Source organism: Rhynchophorus ferrugineus, unplaced genomic scaffold, assembly GCF_030347505.1.
Source record: "Rhynchophorus ferrugineus isolate W39M unplaced genomic scaffold, kcgeb_rfMv2 rfM11, whole genome shotgun sequence".
Classification (NCBI taxonomy): Eukaryota; Metazoa; Arthropoda; class Insecta; order Coleoptera; family Curculionidae; genus Rhynchophorus; species Rhynchophorus ferrugineus.
The window spans coordinates 30,116,300-30,138,135 of NW_027472590.1; the positions used below are offsets into that span (position 1 = coordinate 30,116,300).

The 21,836-nt window shown below is 30.7% G+C and overlaps 1 protein-coding gene across 2 annotated transcripts; it reads right to left on the reverse strand.

Annotated features, from left to right (window-relative positions):
• Positions 1–1,187: 1,187 nt before the first annotated feature.
• LOC143205195 (UDP-glycosyltransferase UGT5) lies at positions 1,188–20,741 on the reverse strand. 2 transcript variants are annotated; one of them, XM_076418329.1, is made up of 7 exons: positions 20,389–20,741; positions 8,895–9,147; positions 4,418–4,574; positions 3,567–3,765; positions 3,288–3,510; positions 1,615–1,831; positions 1,188–1,561 (listed from the first exon to the last, which is right to left on the reverse strand). In XM_076418329.1, the coding sequence occupies exons 1-7, from the start codon at positions 20,614–20,616 to the stop codon at positions 1,279–1,281; spliced, it is 1,560 nt and encodes a 519-aa protein (XP_076274444.1). In that variant the 5' UTR covers positions 20,617–20,741; the 3' UTR covers positions 1,188–1,278. The 2 variants fall into 2 exon arrangements, with proteins under 2 accessions (XP_076274444.1, XP_076274445.1); XM_076418330.1 differs by lacking the exon at positions 20,389–20,741 and adding an exon at positions 12,245–12,484.
• Between the last annotated feature and the right edge of the window lie 1,095 nt (positions 20,742–21,836).

Below are 21,836 nucleotides of genomic sequence, written 5' to 3' on the forward strand. Positions count from 1 at the left end.
CTGTTTGACAATAAAATGTCTGTCTGTGAGGCAGTTGAAAGTGCGTATGGGGCAAAAGATTTTTCAATTTAACATGCAGTCCAGTGTGCCACACCTTGTCGAAGTTTAAGTAAAGTTTAAAGTAACTTAAGTATTTGTTAATTTGGTTAACTAATCTATGTTTTTGTTCTATTGTTCCATGTTTATTACGGAAGTCAAATTTATGGTCTGGAATATTATTTCTCTCCTCTGTGATTACTTTGAGTCTTTTAATGTATAGTTTTTCGAATAGTTTAGAGATCACAGGTAACAGGCTTATAGGACGATAAGAGGAGACGTCTTCCGATCTTTTCTCAGGTTTAAGAATCATAATGATTTTAGCCGCTTTCCAATTTGATGCACTTTTCTGAGAGCTCTTTCAAGAGTCTTCTAGTAATTAGGTCAAAACAATCTAGTCAATTAGGTTACATACCATGCGGCCTCTTGTATAGATTTTGTTATATGTTTTTGCTGCTATTTCTGCATCTCTTTCTGTTTTGAGTGTTAAATTTACGTATATTAAACTGTCTAATTTCTCTCTAAATAATGGCCAGTTAGTTTTGGTGTTATGCAAAGAAAGTGGTATTGTTTTGTTGACAATATTTGAGTTCACTGTTATATTTACTGGTAAGTGATCAGATGTTAGATCGAAGCATGATTCAGCTTTGCATGTTCTGGTGTCAATATTTTTTGGAACACAAATGTCTATGGTATCGGGAACTTTATTTCTATCTGAAGGCCAATATGTTGGCTCACCAGTAGAAATATGCTGTAAGTTACGCGCCTTCATTGCTTTGACCAATTCTTTGCCTTTCGCTGTTATTAATCTAGAACCCCACATTACATGTTTTGCATTGTAGTCTCCTCCGGCAATGAATCTATTACACAGCGTGTTAAAGAAACCTTGGTACTGTTCTGCCTTGTTGTGTTTAATTTGTATACACTGAATTATATTATCCAGTTAATACTAAAAAGAAAATTGTATTTGGAGAAATATCAAAATAATCAAATTCATAGTCGTATGTGGATTCCTCGCGCTTTCACCAAAAAATGCTGCTTATTGAAATTCATGAAAATACCTGATATTGTTCTTTTCCAGGCCATGATCTAGTATTTTACAAGGCAATTATTTTTTTGGAAAGGGGAAATAGTGGTAAAACAGTAAAAAATTGTTTAGTACAAAAAATAATTAAATTTTATTAACAATATCACACATAAATATAATTTTAAATATATCAATTAAATATTAAATAAATACCATTAGGATAATTTGGCTTTGGTTTTATTTGTTTTAATCATCAGTCTTAAAGAGAATTTTATAGTTTTGGAAGCTATGTAACCAGCTGCTAGTAGTACTACAGCTAGGAAAGTTAGGACATCTATCAAGAAGTATTGATAGAACGGCAAATCGATGGTAGCCGAGCGCATATGTGCTGCACCCTTGTGACGCACCACATGTTCAATCCAATATATTGCCGTGTCCATTGAGGACATAGGCCTATCCCTGAATCTTGCTGACAGTTCTTTTGCTTTCTTTTGACTCCTGTAACGTATGTTATTAAGACGAAATCTATTTGAATGTTGTGAAAGACGTACTCTGGGGACAAAAGTGTCTTCAGTGCTTTATAAAGATTGTCCTCGGTCACTTCGTGTAATGGTAGCACCAGTCCACCTCCATTGTTCTCTAGATATCTGGCGTTGAACACTTGATCACCAAACTGAGGCATAACGATCATTGGTACGCCACAATTAATGGCTTCTATCGTACCTAGTAAACCACCGTGTCCAATAAACACTTTTACTTTAGGATTACCTGAAATAAGGACTATTTAATAAGTGGTTTAAACTAAATTTTGGATTTTTATTGGTTCATTTTTAAGGAACATGTTATTTTAATACTGCCACAACTACTAGGTTATAATAAGAGACACTAGTGCAAGTATGAAGGCTCATATTTAAATGGTGTGTTATTTTATGTAAAGATGCCTCTATAAAGGTAATAGATTGTAAGGATTCAATCCTTGGAAATGATGGTTCATATGGTGATTCACATGAAGAACATTCACAGAAAGCTGTAGCAACAACAAAAATGTGTGGAAAATTACAGGACATTTAGGCAAAAACAATCGACAATATTCTGCTAATTTTTTTAGGACGAAACTAGCTTTTTTTAATTTAATTTGTAAAAATTGAAAACAAGAACCTAAATAAATTCGATACCTACTTAAAATATTATTAAAAGACTTTCGTGCGTCTCAATTGTCACTCTGATCTGATTGAAATTCTGAGTGAAAACAAGATACTAATGAATGAGCAGAATCTGAATCTTCAGGTTCAAACCTGGTTCTTGTTCAGTAATCAATCTATGTAAAATAAAAAACTGTTATAAAAACTTCTTTAGAGTGTTAATGCAATGCGAAACCCAAACCAACTAAGGGACGTGCAATCAGTGGTATGAAAATATAGTGTATTGTAATATTTCAGCGGTTTTTGAAAAATATATTTACCTATTTTGCGACTAATATAAGGATTGAAGAAAAATAAAATGGTAATAAAATTGTGAAGGAAAATATTAAAATAGATTACAATAAAGACATGAATGTTTGAATGAGACAAGAGAATTAAATATCAAGAATATCTCATAGTCAACATTTTAATTAAATATATTGAGATGTAAATTTTCAGCAGAATAACGTACCTGCTTACTAAAAACAACTCGCTAAAATTAGTGAATTTGTAATAACTTCAAAATACGTGGTTTTAAAGCTTTATCCCCTTCTTGAGGTGTCAAAAATACTTGACCATATAATCTGTATTAGTGTATGAGGAAAAATGTTACTGGGTACCAAATCAGAACTATACATTTGACGATATTTGGTATTTATATGAATACTTTTAACCAAACTCGATGACATTTGTAAATACTCAGGGAAAAAAATAGGGAAACAATTTTTTTTTAAAGGGGATTTTACGAGGGTTGTTATTCATATTTATGGCCTAATAACGAAAAAACTATATTCGATTTATCGATTTTCAAAATATTCTGCATGAAAATCAAAGTACTATTTCGTACATTGGAATTCTAATAATTCCAAAATACGTGTTTTGAAGGTGTCAAAAATACTTGACCGTGTAATATGTTTTAGTGTACGTGGAGAAATGTTATTGGGTGCCAAATGAGGACTGTATGGCGGATAACCCATCGGTATTCTAGTTCCATCTGTATGGGTACAATCCATCTGTATGATAACGGGCATTGGGATACGTACATAGAATATCATACTGTGGCATCCATTTCTGAATCATCACATTGTTCGGCTTATTCATCATCGTCTCGTTCTCCCACTTCCATAACACTCGCTGGCTCAACCTCGAGAAGGCTCCAGTGAAAGCTCTCTTCTTTTCTTCTGTTAAGGTTTCGCCCTTTATCATGGAGCCGAAGCTGAAGTAAATCACGCCGTCATCGGCTTCATCGATCCATTCACCAAGTAACTGGAATGAAAACGGTGTTTAATAAGGTGATAGATGTTTTCAACGTTGGATATTACCGGTGGAAGCTTCTTTACTTCCTTGTTGTGAACGTGTATACCGCCTACTTCAATGATGCTGGGTGTTAGTGGTCGAGCTCCATGGAGGGTATGATGCGTATTAACCAAGAATAAGCTAGCATCTTGGGGGTTAGCTGCTTCTTCACCGATGTATTTCTTGGAGTATTTTCTTCCCGAAGTTTCCATTTCATATTTATACCTAGGCAACAATATATTAAAATTCTATTGTATATCACTTAAACATATGATAGGGAACATATTTATATATAATAGTCATCTTAATATATGGATGGACAAAAAGTAATATGAGATCTTTACAATAAACAGCTCTAGTCTATGGACGAGAGGCAGATAATTTTAGATATTTTCTCAAGTAACATTTAAAAAGACCATCAATATTTTTACTAACGAAATTTTACTAGACATTTATTAATGATTAAAGAATGCACAAGAAAAAAAAATGGTGAAAACATTAAGATTCCTAAAAATTACAATTACAATTACAAAATTTCTAGTTATCTGAACCAATAGTAAAGAAAATTCTTAATATAGAGAAGACCTGCTATCCTGCTACCGTTTAGATACCTCAATACTAAAGGAGTTATATCTGCGTGAATATATTAAATGTTGAAAAAATCTCCTTAGGGTATTTTCTCACAGTTTTGAAAATATGAAAAAAAGAGACATATCTAATAATAGTTCGGGGAAACTATACTCTAAAGCGCATGAAAGGTAACAACAGTTCAATATACAGTTTACTCGTTTACTAAGTCAGAAGATAATATGTATTGAAAATAGAAATTCTATTCAGGGATGTTTCTGGGACTGAGTGAAATATGAAAAAAACTTACCAAAAAGTTGAGACTATCTGTTCGATAGTATTTTCCACTCGATCTAAGAATGTCATTGGTTGGGCGAAACCGGTGAATAATACCTGGTGAACGGACGGGTTCTGTGGAGAACCAAACCAATTGGCGTGCCACGGCATCATACCGCAAGTGCTCAGGCCTTTAACAAATTATTTAATTGACTATTTTGACTTGTTCTTATGATAATGGTGAACGCAAAAGATACACAAAAGAAAAATCTAATTAAAGTTCAAATATCTAACAAAGAAATTTGTCGAGAAAATAACTCATGTTTACCAACCAAATAGATTGAGAAACATCTTTTCTTATAAGTATTTAATGAAATAAGTTTAAAAATAATCAAATAAATAATGTTGATATATCTATAATTAGTTATATTCTAAAATAATGAAACTATTTGATATTTTCTAAAAACTATTTTAAGGAAGTAAAAATATTAGGTGCTTGCATGTATTTTGTTTTTTTTTTTTCAATTAAAAAGAATCATTTAGTGAGAAAACTTGGTATCGATTATTTTCACAGCTTAGACCGAATATATATCACTGACTAAAATACATGCAATAACTTAACTTAATAATTTTTTACGAATTTTAATGCCTAGTTTTCAATAATTAATATTTTTTTGTTTCAGAATATTAGTAGAGTTGGACACATATCGAAGTGTGCCCTGACCTTTCTTTCACTCCATTGTGCTGTAAGTCCGATTTTTTATGATTTTTCTTGTATAATTTTAAATATCGATGAATATATTGCAAATAAATTGATACCAAAAAAAACTACTCGCCTAATATAAAACTAATAGAACCAGTTATTAAATAATACAAGAAGTTGAGAGAGGTATAAATCCATAAACGCATTTCAGTTCATCGATGCTAATTTCAGTCTGTATATGTGTGTTCATTTTCAAAGATATTATAATTTTATATTATTGACACTTTTTTCTATACATGGAAAATCACAAGTGCTGTAACTATCATTCAAAATTAAATACCACAATGACTTGGCAACTTAACGGTTTTACTTAAATTACAAAATTTATGAATTTTTAGTAACTATGATAACATCACTATCGCTGACCTAGACTAAGTACCTGACATACAGCGTCGTATTACATTGAATTTAAATATTTCTCAGTAAAATTTAATGTTACACAATATCGCTAAAACCCTGTCTATTGTACTTGATTAATTTTATTATCTTATCCTTAATCTGTTTAGACATTCAATATTTACCATTATATTTAAAATACCTAAATAAATAATGTAATAATTTTCAATAGTTCATTTGTTGTAGATAATAAAATAGTTAAATTGAAAAGTCAATTTGCCGTTTTGACCCAAGGGGTTATACCATCTCGGGATTCTCAACAAAGTACGTTTATTTCTTTCTAGAAAACTATTCCATAGATTAACTAAAATTTTCCATTCATTAGGAATGTATTTAATTTTATTTAAATATAATTCATTCAATTATACACAAAACAATTAAATGATTAAATGATTTATGATAAAATATTTTTAAATATGAAGTTTATTTTTTAATTTGTTAAGTTCGCAATCTATAACAATTAAGTTATTAAGAACAAGTTAATAGTGAATAATTTAAATAGCTCTGACTTGTTTGCTACGTGCAGAGTTGATATATAGTAATGAATTCTGAACCAACATCAAATATCATTCATATACATTTGAACATCAATAAATGTTCTTTCTAATATTATAGGTATAACCATACATATAATTTGTCTTTATTTTCATCAATTTTAGGTATTTTAACACTTTGACTAATGTTGCCATGAAGCTCATTTTGTTAGAAGGATAATTTCGATGTTTAAGATCTAAACAATTAAGTCTATACTATCTATTAAATGTCTTGAAGTGGCAAAGTCATCACAAATCGAAGGTTTTGAACTATTTAGGTATGATTAATCGTTTATTATAACCGTCTATTTTTCTAACTTAACTAGGTATATTTTTAACCAATTTTAAAAAACCATGAGGTTCTATGCTCGGCTGTATATCTTTCATAATGTATGTTTTCTCCATCAATTATGGACAGATTTTCAAAATTCTTTTTATTTATAAGAAAGACCTCGCGCGTCCATGGTGGTCCCATTAGAACCAAGTCATCTAACGGGGGAAGGGGGGAAATCGAGGGAACCCTCAATTTTTAAAGGCACCGACTAAAATAATCAGATATTTGTGTGTAATGTTATTACTGAACTGATGTGACGAAAAATCGAAAGTAGTTTAGTGTAATAGTCATTCTGTTTCCTTTTTAAGCGCTAACCATATCATATGAGAAATCGTAGAAACATTACTGGAAACTGTTTATATGGTGTCACGGTTAGAACTTTAAGCACACACGCGGAGGTAGCGAGTTCGATTTCCAACAGGGACAGCAACTTTTTGTTCTAGTTTGGTTGGAAAATTGTCAAATTACCTAGACTAGGACAGCGGGGCCTGAAGCGTTCCTTATTTTCAACCATTGTTTCTTTATTTCTATTTTTTCTCATATAGGCTGCACATTTACTTAGGCTATCTATTGTAATACTTACCGTATATACTTATAATAAAATAACTGCGTAATTTATTGCGTAAATAATTAACAATAAAAAGAGAAAAATAAAATATTTTATATATTATATATATTTTATATATTTTTAACAAAGAAATTGAACCGACTTCAAAAAAAAAGGAACTGACCAAAAGAAAAAATTAGTTTAGATATATATATATATATATATATATATATATATATATATATATATATATATATATATATATATATATATATATATATACAGATATTTACCTTGAAGAAAAAGATCAATTGGCAGTAGTTAAAATAAAATTGTAAATAGATAAATAGGTTTAGGTAGATATTTGAAGTCGGTTCAATATTATTGTTAAAAATATTTCACAAAGTAGTTTTTAACTAGCTTTTCCTCATATAATGGTGAGAAAAGGACGCGCAATGAAGAGAAATGTCAAAACCATTCAATTTACTAGGTTATTAGAGGGTTGTTTATATTAATATTTCATTTTTATCAATAAAAATTGCTGAACAAAATAGATTTAAGCACCTAATATTTATACGATAATATATTGTTAAGTAACAGGTCAATTGAAAAGTCTTTCGGTATGACACATAGATGGCACTACTAGAATTAAATCCATATGATTTTTAGTTAGGGCTAAAAAATGGATAAAAAGGAATATCGCGAGTTGATAAAATATTACTTTTTGAAGGGAGAAAATACAGCTGAAGCAAAAAATTGGCTTGATGTCGAGTTTCCGGACACTGCCCCAGGAAAATCAAACATCAAGGATTAGTATGCTAAGTTTAGACGTGGTGGAATGAGCACCGAAGATGGTGAGCGAAGTGGACTCCTAAAGGAGGTTGTTACCGACGAAAACATTAAAAAAACACAAAATGATTTTGAGTGACCGTAAATTGAAATTGAATGAAATAGCAGACACTCTAAAGATATCAACTGAACGTGTACATCCTATTATTCACGAATATTTGTGTATAAGAAAGCTCTGTGCAAAGTGGGTGCCGTGCGAGCTCACTTTTGAGCAAAACAACGAGGAGTTGATGATTCGGAGCAGTGTTAGAAGGTGATCGAGCGTAATAAACCCGAGTTTTTGCGTCGATATGTGACAATAGATGAAACATGGCTCCATCATTTTACTCGAAAGTCCAATCGACAGTCATCCGAGTGGACTGCACACGATTAACCCGCTCCAAAGCGTGGGAAAACGCAACAGTGGGCTGGCAAGGTTATGACGTCTGAATTTGGGATGCGCATGGAATAATTTTCATTGACTACCTTGAAAAAGGAAGAACCATCAACAGCGACTATTACATAATCTTATTGGTCCTTTTGAAGGACGAAATCGCCGAGAAAGGGCAGAATTTAAAGAAAAATAAAGTGCTGCTTCACCAAGACAATACACCGTGTCACAAGTTAGCGAAAACGATGGCAAAAATCCATGAATTGTGCTTCGAATTGCTTCCTCATTCACCGTGTTCTCCAGATCTGGCCACCAGTGACTATTTCATGTTCTCAAATCTCAAAAGAATGCTCGCTGGGAAGAAATTTTCGTCGAATGAAGAGGTGATCACCGAAACGGAGGCCTATTTTGAAGCAAAGGACACATCGTACTACAAAAATGGTATCGAAAAGTTGGAAGGTCGCTATACTCAGTGTATCACCCTTGAAGAGAATTATGTTGAATAAAAAAAACTAATTTTGCCAAAAAAAATCTGTTTTACTATATAGGTGGGGGACTTTTCAATTAACCTGTTATTTACCTATTATTATTGTTTTAAAATTAATATAAATATGTATTCTAATATATGAAGGAATAAGTGAGTAGTTACGGCTTAAATAGCCACTCGAATTCATTATTATATAAATCATTATCAATTGTCTAAATATTTCAACACTTACCAATAAAAGGAGCCTTATATTTATTCGTTAATCCGAAGTAGCAGTTCGTGTTGAAGAATTCGTAGAGTATTACGTCGAACGAGTGCCGTTCCCTGAGAAACGATTGAAATGCTGGATGGGATAGGCCGTCGACACACGATTGATGTGCGAAGGAGCTTATTAAGAAGGGACCTTGGAAGGCGGTGAACACTCTTGATGGAGATACATCGCTGAAACTTAATACCTCGACCATAGGTTCGCCGATCAGGATTTCCTGAAAGAAATAAAACGAAATTGCCATTGAGAAATTTACTAGTCTTCGGATTTTTTTCCCTGTCGAATTTATGTTGGTAATTTAGCGTTTAGGGTATGTTATAATTTGTTAATATTCACTTGAAACCCACTGAGATTGAAATTGAAACTTATTTTCTTCAAAATCTTAATAATAGATTAATTTATTACTACATTTAATTTGTACTTGGATTAATTCACAAGCAAGACGAATGCGAAAATATACATCAAAATGTATTCCTCAATACGATTTTTTATTACTCTTCGTGATTTCCCAATCTGTCCTATTGGCAATAAGTATTTCTTATGTCTAAATTATATATACATGGCATGTAGAAAATCACTTCATCAAGCAATCTTCTGTATAAGATATTATCCTAATTATTAGTCTTATTCTAAAGCTTATTCTAAAGTCTACATATATTCAATAATCAGATCAGGTGGTGTTAAACGTTTTAGTCTACGCACTTCACTATCACGTCGCATATTTAGCTGATTAGCGAGTACGTTGGGATGCACCGACACTCTTTCGAAGAACTTCACACAAACACATTGAATTACACTCGTTATAGGTTCTAGAGTCAATACGATTATGAAATATGTTATTTTATTTATATAGTTTAAAACCCATCTATAACTTGGGCTTTTTACAGTATATTACATTTTTTTTACAATATATGGTGTGGTTGACACTGTATAAAAATGAAACATAATAATTGTAGAGTGAATTTGTTTATATTAAGCCATCGTTTTCTCGTAAAATCTTACAGAAGTGATGATTTCAATGTGCAAGACAAAGAACGTTCTGATCGACCGAAAAAGTTTGAAGATGCGAAACTTTAAGAGTTATCAGATGAAGACACAACCCAACATCAAAAAGACTTAGCAGAAGCATTAAATGTAGCCCAAGAGACGAGGGATCGATTTAGAGCAATGGGGAAAATACAAAAGATGGGTGCCACATCTTTTATGACACATAAATGGAAAATCGTCTGTGAAATGCTGCTTCACAAAATGGTGATGGGTAATGGAAGATGGATTTATTTTGAAAACCCTAAGAGCAAGAAATTATAGTTATCTCCTCGCCAAATTGTTTTAGGCACATAATGAAAAGGAAATCCTGCTAGTTGGCCAACCAGATCTATCAGAAGAACGCCAATATGAATATTACAGCGCTTTTGAAAACGTGAGAAGTAATATAATTCTGTTTTGGGTCATCAATGTCTTTAATTGGAGATAAAATTGCTAAAGTGAAGGTGATGGGTTTCTTCCAAGTTAGGCGTCGATGTACTTGTGGGAGTTAACAATTATTGGTAAATACTAGTGGACATGTTCCTCTACACAGCGTAAAAGTTATATTTCTGGATTTTGTTTCGTTGGCTTTTATACGCTATCTTGTCAGTCACATTTGTATTGGCTTTATGTGTGTTTGTAGGTTAATTGATGCTATGGCTGGATACTCATGAGACTGCCGTGTCATCTGCGTATGTTGCTACAGTGGTTATTTTTGTTGTAGGTAGATCAGCTGTGTACAGGTATCTTTATCGTCTTGTTCTACTGTAAAATGACTATCTGTGAGGTAAGACTTTAGTAGCTCATAAACCGGATGAGGGAAGAAGTTTCTTTATTTTTACCGATTATCGGTAATACTTATAGGCTGGTAGGAGGTGACATCTTAAGGTGTTTTCATAAATTAGAGAATCATTATTATTTGAGCAACTTTCCAGATACTAGGAAAATAATTAGTTCCTAATATAGCATTAAATATGAATGTTAATAATTTCGCTCCATTTTCTGATAGCTCCTGTAATTTTTTCCCGTTTATTAAATCATATCCAGGTGCTTTTTTACAATTATTTGCGGAACTTCTTTGACGGTGAATTTTATATGTGGTAAATTCATTTGAAGTGGCGAATTTAGGGCCTCTTTTGTTTATTGAAAATTAATTATTTGTCATTGTTTATATTTCTGGCTACATTTGAATTTCCGTCAGTACCATACGAATGCAGTTGCAATTTAGTTAGATAACGTAAAGTTGATAAAAGTAATAATGGTACATTGACTAACAAGACAAAAGATTTGCTAATAATGTAAGTGTGGTAGAATTTTAATCGCTTTCAAGATGATTTTACGGTTTCTGAATAATAAGTCTATCCTTGTCATGTTGCAGGATAATTAATTTCTTTTTTGTTTATATGACAACTGTTTCTCTATCAATTCTTTGCAATATTCAAAACAATAATTAGTTAATGTAAATAACGCCATATTTTATAGTATAATAAAACTTAAGAAAGTGATTCATCAAACATTAGGAGTTTAATAACAGTTTGAATTTATTTTACTCGATGTATAATTAACTGTAATTAAGTTACATTAAAATATGAGAATAAAAAGGGTTTTAAATATATTATATTTTACATAAAAGAAAATACATTCTTAATTAGTACCTTTTATTTTAGATTTATAGGAAATAAAGTATTGATACAAACGACATACATTTTAGTTGATTTCATAAAATAAAGAAACATATAATGCGGATGAACTGAGAGGACGTTGTTTTCATTTGTTTATTAAATGCAGTCGTTTAACAAGTAAAACATGACTTAATCATTTAAGATATTTATAATTTACCTATATTTTGATACATTTACTTTATATACTAGAATAATTTGTTCGAACAATGTAATTTTGGAAGTAGGAAGACTAAGAGAAGTTCAAAGACAAATTATTGAAATACTTATGATACAAGAATCCAGATCAAAGTCAGTCACGGTGGAAATATTACTTGTTCTTAAAACTGAATGTAAATGTTACTACCGATGTCTATCAATGAGAATTAAAGTATCATTGAAAAAATAAACTATTGTTTCCCATATCTGAATTAGAATAGCCCTTAAATGGCCCCTCTGCCCTATTCGATGTATTTGCCAGACACTATCTTTTAAGAACATCATTAAGAGCCTTTATGGTTCCGTTAACTTCGGAAGATGTTACCAAAAAACTGTCCTATATAGAGATATTCGATAATACAATTAAAACCATTAGGTTAATTAAAATTATTGTCAATATTATTACTGTACCTTAACATTAACTGTGGAAATATCTTTTACCGGTACATGTGTAACAACAGTGACTTTGTGGCCCCTCTGTCCAAGCTCCCGAATCATTGGTGCAAACACGTGAACGTGACTCTTGCCTGGATGCGATAAAATCACCAAGATGTTATATGATGACGCTATTCTGACACAAAATAGCACTAACAACAATCTAATATTGAACGATCTCGTCATCTTGTACTACTACCGAGCATAAACTAAATTCTAAATTCTATCGATGGTCTCGTTCATTTTTATTAGGCTTATCGTAGTCGTTACTTTCAATTACTTATCAGTTAGACATAAATATTTCCGATGTTTTGTGTTTGGTTTATCGAATGTTAATTAAATTGCTTAGCGAATGAATGAAAGAGATTCGGTGCATGCTTTTGTTCTGTGATGCGATACTCGAAATTGAACGACGATTCAACGCAACATTACACGATTTTTTTCCAAAGAGATAAAGACGGTACATGCAGTAGGTCTCCAACTACATTTGCGGAAACAAAAACGTCGGATGGTGGGTATCTAGGTCGGATTAAAATGCTTATTTCTCCGTGTTCGGCATTGTTTCTGTTTTGACCTGAATTTTATTGTTGGATGTTTGGAGTTTCGAGAATATTATTTGTTTAGATGTTGGTATACTTTTAACATTTCTTAGAAATGATTTAACATCCTCTTAAGTGCCGTGGGTTCTCCAAGATGCGATGAATTTGCAGCACGAAGTTACTCAGTTTTAGTTCGTTATTCGTAGATTGTTAATAATTTATAACCTACTCCATGGTAATAGAGAGAAAACTCAGTAGTCTGGAGGAGTTTCTGGAGGAAAGTTTTGCCATGTCCAATATCTAGATTGTGTTATACTCGCCCATTCAGTAATTTAATCGATCGATTAAAATCTCCATTTCAGGCACTTGTACCGAATAGAAACATTGTGCTGTGACGTCATTTGATTGATATTGACAGCCTTGACGTCTCGTTTAATTGACCACTGAAATTTAAATAAAGACACAATGGACCATTAATGCTGAATACTACTCTAACCTTATGAAAACACACGTGAAACCCACATATTAAGTACGATTCATCTCCAGGATAACGCGCGTCCTATACCGCGCGCCTCACGTTCGATACAATATCGGAGTTAGGGTGGGAGGTACTGGAACACCCTCCCTACGGTCTGGATTTATCACCCTGTGACTACCACATGTTTGGACTACTAAAAAAAGCCCTCAAAAGTCAAAAATTCTACACCGACCACGAGGTAGAGAAGTTGTTCCACACATGACTGTCCGAGTTGCCCTAGGAATTTTTCGATAACGGCATCAAAAAAAATTTTCGGAAAGATGGACAAAATGCGTAAGTAGTGAGGGAAAATACATAGAGAAACTGTACATTTTTCAATTGTAAATAAAGTTGTCAGGGTATTTATCTCGATACACATGCAGGTGCATGGCAAATATAATTGAAAATTTTCTCTTCCAAGCTCTGTTCTTTCGTTTCCTTATGACGAAAGCAAACTTTGACTATTCCTAGTTTAAAATTTTATTTACTTGTTTAATCCAAAAGTATATATGGTTCATTGTTATTATTCTTGATAATTTATCTGGAAGGTAATTGTGTACTGTGCAACTAAACGGTTTTAAATTACCCTACCTTAGGTATCTGATAAAAAAATCTGTTATACTATCGACGTGGCAATATCGTGGGGTATAACAGCTTACAGAATAGAATAGCATAACAGAGCGTAATAAAACAATTTTGTTGGAGACTGAGACGGAGAAATTAGCCTAAATTTGTCGGTCCACAGAGTTACTCACAATTGAATGTCAATAAAAATTACAACTAATTTAGTTTTTCAAAAGTTTCAAGATAAATATACGCCACAAGAACGATCAGAAATGGTAATAATATTTATTGAAAATAATCGTTTAATTATTGCCACTCAGCAGAAATTGCGTCAGTGGTAGCGGGACATTTGTGCCAACCTACACATGTCCCTTATGCCAGAGTTTATCGAAAAATAAATATAGACGTGCAGATTTTTTCTCTTCATAACGTTTATTAATGATGTCTGTAATTCAATTCTTGAACGTTTGTTCATAAAACCCAAATTATGTGCAGGTATTAGATGTTTTTCTAGTTTTAACATTTTTAACAAGAGTTTTCCAAATATTTTCGATTTACAAACATAATGATTTAGAGATTTAACAGATCAATTATAGTAAAATACAAAAATATTTGGAATTTTACTGACCTGCCAAAAGGTGGAACAACCTAAACCGTACACATAGAAGAAAGCCAAACCTGTTTATAATTCATCTTTCGCGTTCCGTGTAAAAGTAGGTAAAACGAAAACGGACAAAACCATTATTTAAAAATTATTGCAATGCAGTTTGTTAAAAATTAAATAAAAATCCTTACGTAAACTAAATTTTTTATCATATATTATTTGCTGTGAATGAATTAAATAAGATATGCTACTGCTCCATATTTAAAGCCTTGTAACATAACATGTATTATGCATTTTAAAAGTTATGCTATGCATTTGAAAACTTATAGTTATGAAAATATTACCATTTTTAATCGATGGACATATACCAATGAACAAAAATGTTAAATATTTGTAATTAGGTCTCATTTTCAATTTTAATTTATTGTAATGTATATTTTTTAATGTTTATTCTGTTGTACAGACTTATCTAGATAACTAAAATATATCTACGTTGCATTTTATACGAAAATTATCATTATGCTAATATCCGATAGACTAACCGTGATGTACTTGAACAAATAATATTGTTGCTATTTATTTTATTAAAGTGATGATGTTATTCGACGTGATATTTTTACGAGGTTTATAACGATGAATGTAAACATCAATGCAGATTGGTATATTTTATTGAAAAATACGTTTTACTGGCATGTATTAATTAATGTACAATGCTTATGAAATAGTCAAAGCTTAGGTTCGTCGAAGTGGTGAAAATAATATCCAATACTGATAAATATTTATTTTTTATGATGTTTTTTCAAGATAAATATAAAAGTAATTACAGCAGAATATATTTTAATGAAAAACACGTTCTGCGGAAAGATGATAGTTTAATTAGCTCTAACATATTTATATAAATCAGTGTACAATGCTATTGAAATGGTAACAGCTAAGTTTCTTCAAAGTTGGTCATCGAAAGCTGAAACTGATGAAGATTTTTTGATGAAGACTAGTTGGTTCATCAGTATCAAGGAACTTGTATACGAGTTACTGGATTTAAAACAAAAACTTTTAATGCAAACGAAGTCCTTAATTATATATACTTAATTTATCACATTTAACAATTAGGTTAAATAAATACACCGCCTTTTTTTCGAAGAACCTGGACAGTTTTCGTTGCTTACGATATTTGTTCTTGATAAGCTAGAAGACAAAATGCAATGTTGCAATGCAATTTTATGTATAACAATTTTAATTATTAAATAGTAAGCGGGTATTAATTAATATGCAATGCTTATAAAATAGTCAAAGCTTAGGTTCGTCAAAGTGGTGAAAATAATATCCATTACTGATTAATATTTATTTTTTATGACCTTTTTTCAAGATAAATGTAAAAGTAATTACAGTACAATACATTTTAATGAAAAACACGTTCTACGGAGAGATGGTAGTTCAATTAGCTCTAATATATTCGTATAAATCAGTGTACAATACTATTGAAACGGTAACAGCCAAGTTTCTTCAAAGTTGGTCTTCGAAAGCTTGAACTAATGAAGATTTTTTGATGAAGACTAGTTGGCTCATCAGTATCAAGGAATTTGTATACGAGTTACTGGATTTAAAACAAAAACTTTTAATGCAAACGAAGTCCTTAATTATATATACTTAATTTATCACATTTAACAATTAGGTTAAATAAATACACCGCCTTTTTTTCGAAGAACCTGGACAGTTTTCGTTGCTTACGATATTTGTTCTTGATAAGCTAGAAGACAAAATGCAATGTTGCAATGCAATTTTATGTATAACAATTTTAATTATTAAATAGTAAGCGGGTATTAATTAATATGCAATGCTTATAAAATAGTCAAAGCTTAGGTTCGTCAAAGTGGTGAAAATAATATCCATTACTGATTAATATTTATTTTTTATGACCTTTTTTCAAGATAAATGTAAAAGTAATTACAGTACAATACATTTTAATGAAAAACACGTTCTACGGAGAGATGGTAGTTCAATTAGCTCTAACATATTTGTATAAATCAGTGTACAATACTATTGAAACGGTAACAGCCAAGTTTCTTCAAAGTTGGTCTTCGAAAGCTTGAACTAATGAAGATTTTTTGATGAAGACTAGTTGGCTCATCAGTATCAAGGAATTTGTATACGAGTTACTGGATTTAAAACAAAAACTTTTAATGCAAACGAAGTCCTTAATTATATATACTTAATTTATCACATTTAACAATTAGGTTAAATAAATACACCGCCTTTTTTTCGAAGAACCTGGACAGTTTTCGTTGCTTACGATATTTGTTCTTGATAAGCTAGAAGACAAAATGCAATGTTGCAATGCAATTTTATGTATAACAATTTTAATTATTAAATAGTAAGCGGGTATTAATTAATATGCAATGCTTATAAAATAGTCAAAGCTTAGGTTCGTCAAAGTGGTGAAAATAATATCCATTACTGATTAATATTTATTTTTTATGACCTTTTTTCAAGATAAATGTAAAAGTAATTACAGTACAATACATTTTAATGAAAAACACGTTCTACGGAGAGATGGTAGTTCAATTAGCTCTAATATATTTGTATAAATCAGTGTACAATACTATTGAAACGGTAACAGCCAAGTTTCTTCAAAGTTGGTCTTCGAAAGCTTGAACTAATGAAGATTTTTTGATGAAGACTAGTTGGCTCATCAGTATCAAGGAATTTGTATACGAGTTACTGGATTTAAAACAAAAACTTTTAATGCAAACGAAGTCCTTAATTATATATACTTAATTTATCACATTTAACAATTAGGTTAAATAAATACACCGCCTTTTTTTCGAAGAACCTGGACAGTTTTCGTTGCTTACGATATTTGTTCTTGATAAGCTAGAAGACAAAATGCAATGTTGCAATGCAATTTTATGTATAACAATTTTAATTATTAAATAGTAAGCGGGTATTAATTAATATGCAATGCTTATAAAATAGTCAAAGCTTAGGTTCGTCAAAGTGGTGAAAATAATATCCATTACTGATTAATATTTATTTTTTATGACCTTTTTTCAAGATAAATGTAAAAGTAATTACAGTACAATACATTTTAATGAAAAACACGTTCTACGGAGAGATGGTAGTTCAATTAGCTCTAACATATTTGTATAAATCAGTGTACAATACTATTGAAACGGTAACAGCCAAGTTTCTTCAAAGTTGGTCTTCGAAAGCTTGAACTAATGAAGATTTTTTGATGAAGACTAGTTGGCTCATCAGTATCAAGGAATTTGTATACGAGTTACTGGATTTAAAACAAAAACTTTTAATGCAAACGAAGTCCTTAATTATATATACTTAATTTATCACATTTAACAATTAGGTTAAATAAATACACCGCCTTTTTTTTCGAAGAATCCGGACAGATTTACGTTGCTTACGATATTTGTTCTTGATAAGCTAGAAGACAAGATGCTATGCTGTAATGCAATTTTATATATAACAATTTTAATTATTAAATAGTAAGCGGGTATTAATTAATATGCAATGCTTATAAAATAGTTAAAGCTTAGGTTCGTCAAAGTGGTGAAAATAATATCCATTACTGATAAATATTTATTTTTTATGACTTTTTTTCAACATAAATATAAAAGTAATTACAGCAGAATATATTTTAATGAAAAACACGTTCTGCGGAAAGATGATAGTTTAATTAGCTCTAACATATTTATATAAATCAGTGTACAATGCTATTGAAATGGTAACAGCTAAGTTTCTTCAAAGTTGGTCATCGAAAGCTGAAACTGATGAAGATTTTTTGATGAAGACTAGTTGACTCATCAGTATCAAGGAATTTGTATACGAGTTACTGGATTTAAAACAAAACCTTTTAATGCAAACGAAGTCCTTAATTATATATACTTAATTTATCACATTTAACAATTAGGTTAAATAAATACACCGCCTTTTTTTCGAAGAACCTGGACAGTTTTCGTTGCTTACGATATTTGTTCTTGATAAGCTAGAAGACAAAATGCAATGTTGCAATGCAATTTTATGTATAACAATTTTAATTATTAAATAGTAAGCGGGTATTAATTAATATGCAATGCTTATAAAATAGTTAAAGCTTAGGTTCGTCAAAGTGGTGAAAATAATATCCATTACTGATAAATATTTATTTTTTATGACTTTTTTTCAACATAAATATAAAAGTAATTACAGCAGAATATATTTTAATGAAAAACACGTTCTGCGGAAAGATGATAGTTTAATTAGCTCTAACATATTTATATAAATCAGTGTACAATGCTATTGAAATGGTAACAGCTAAGTTTCTTCAAAGTTGGTCATCGAAAGCTGAAACTGATGAAGATTTTTTGATGAAGACTAGTTGACTCATCAGTATCAAGGAATTTGTATACGAGTTACTGGATTTAAAACAAAACCTTTTAATGCAAACGAAGTCCTTAATTATATATACTTAATTTATCACATTTAACAATTAGGTTAAATAAATACACCGCCTTTTTTTCGAAGAACCTGGACAGTTTTCGTTGCTTACGATATTTGTTCTTGATAAGCTAGAAGACAAAATGCAATGTTGCAATGCAATTTTATGTATAACAATTTTAATTATTAAATAGTAAGCGGGTATTAATTAATATGCAATGCTTATAAAATAGTCAAAGCTTAGGTTCGTCAAAGTGGTGAAAATAATATCCATTACTGATTAATATTTATTTTTTATGACCTTTTTTCAAGATAAATGTAAAAGTAATTACAGTACAATACATTTTAATGAAAAACACGTTCTACGGAGAGATGGTAGTTCAATTAGCTCTAACATATTTGTATAAATCAGTGTACAATGCTATTGAAACGGTAACAGCTAAGTTTCTTCAAAGTTGGTCTTCGAAAGCTAGAACTAATGAAGATTTTTTGATGAAGACTAGTTGACTCATCAGTATCAAGGAACTTGTATACGAGTTACTGGATTTAAAACTAAAACTTTTAATGCAAATGAAGTCCTTAATTATATATGCTTAATTTATCATATTTAACAATTAGGTTAAATACACCGCCTTTTTTTCGAAGAACTCGGACAGTTTTACGTTGCTTACGATATTTGTTCTTGGTAAGCTAGAAGACAAAATGCAATGTTGCAATGCAATTGTATATATAACAGTTTTAATTATTAAATAATAAGCGGTAGTTGTTTAATGTCAAAACTATGTAAGATAATCTAGAAATATAAAAGGCAAATGTCGAATAAATAATATGGATACTTAAAATCTATAACATGATATTTGATGACTATAACCAATTTTAAAAAATAATATCTTGGCATTGTTATGCTTATAGACATTCTCAATATTATGCGATTTATGACATATAATTTTATATTATACATTATTTAATAATGCATTATATAATGCAAAATAACACAAAACTATATATTTAGTATAAGACAAACAGTGGAAAAAGTTTTACCTTAACTAACAGACCTAGCATTTATTTATTTGGAAAAGGAATGTAACAGAGCAAGAAGAGAAGATACCAGGAGAGGAATAAGCACTACAATTATTATAATAATTAAAAAAATTATTAAAAGATGCGACAGGCGACATGGAATCAAGTTTCTTGATATATCAACTGATGAAATAACAAACAATTGTCAAACATACAAAACAGAATATATCAAATAGAATAACAGCTCTAAATAAAAGTAACACGAAATATCAAGCAACACCAAAATGAAAGTGTATATAGCAATTTAGAAACTCATCCTAATCCGAATTGATCAATTAACATCAAGCTGATCTTGTGTTAAGTAAATTATGAAAGAAATTGCTGGCTATTTACTTAATGTTTTAATTACCATTTTCTATTTTATAAAATGCTATTATTACATTCATACCTTGATATTTGTTGTCGAATTATCACCAAGTGACACATGGGTGATGACCGTAACGTTATGTCCCCTTCGTCCAAGCTCAGACACCAAGGGGGTGTACACATTCACGTGACTTTTTCCCGGATGACCAAACACCACCAAAATATCGGACGAATACGCATTTCTTACGACAAATAGCATGAAGCAAAGCCCAACAAGCAGGAATTTCATCTCGACACTGTACCAGAACATGACTACTTTGGGATCGAGTTGCTTCCACTATCTCTTCCGATCTGTACTCGGTATTAATTTACTACTTTCAAGTGGCAGTTATAGACGTGTATATATTTCATGTCTCCGCACACGAAATTCTAGTCTAATAATATGTTTAGTGTGGTTGATTACGGCTAATAATAAAAGGAGGCTTCTAAAATGACTTGGCAGGTTTATAGTTTCTATGTGCCTTGAAACTAGCCTAGCCAATTACACAATATCATTAGCTTACCGGGTGGCTAGAAAAAGTATATACGTCTTTAAATTACTGATATGCTACTAAAACTTGTTTCCACAGTATTTTCAATATAAGATCAGAAATACATATAATATAAGAAGAAACAATAAATAAAAACGTAAAATTAAAACTTATTAAAATATATGCAAACTATCTCAAGAGTTAACACTCACTAACTTTCTTAAATGGCATTTAATTAAATCTAATTTTCATTAAATTTCAATACCTAGCAATGTATTAGTAAGGGTAAATTACTACACCATTGAAAATTATAATAAAGTATTATAAGTAAGATTATTTTCAAAACTGTAACGATTTCAGTGCATCAAATATAAGTATACATGAACTTTCTTTATTTTTGTGTTATAAATATAAGTATGGAAGAATAACTAAAGAAGAGCCTTTGTATATTAAAATACAGAATATATAAATAAAACAAGTATATTTGGATTTAGTATGTATATTAAAACAATAATGAACATAAATAATATATATATATATAAATTTTTAGTAATTCGTCATGGATATTTGTGACGTCAATACATTGCAATGTTACCGCATCAACTCTGAGTTATAGTTCAGTTTGGCTTTGACATACAAAACAATTCTGATATAAGTAAAATAATTGAACAAAAATGCTATCAAAAATATGTATCAAAAATAATGTATTTTAACATCATAGTACATATAATACATATATTATCTACTTAAAACAGTTAAGAACCGGGTATAATAGTTTGTAGGTTAGATTTGTTTTGTTTACATTGAACTCTTTTCTACACTACCCATGAGATAGAGTTTCTAGGCGCGTTTTTTTATGTAGTGGTATCCTCTGGAGGCCTAATCCACCTAATTAAAAATTGTATATCTGAGAAACGTATTTTACTTCCATTGGAGATCATAGTTACTTTTTTATGTTTAGTTGTTGTTCCCTTCGATGGTGTGTTTACTTGTCAAGTCA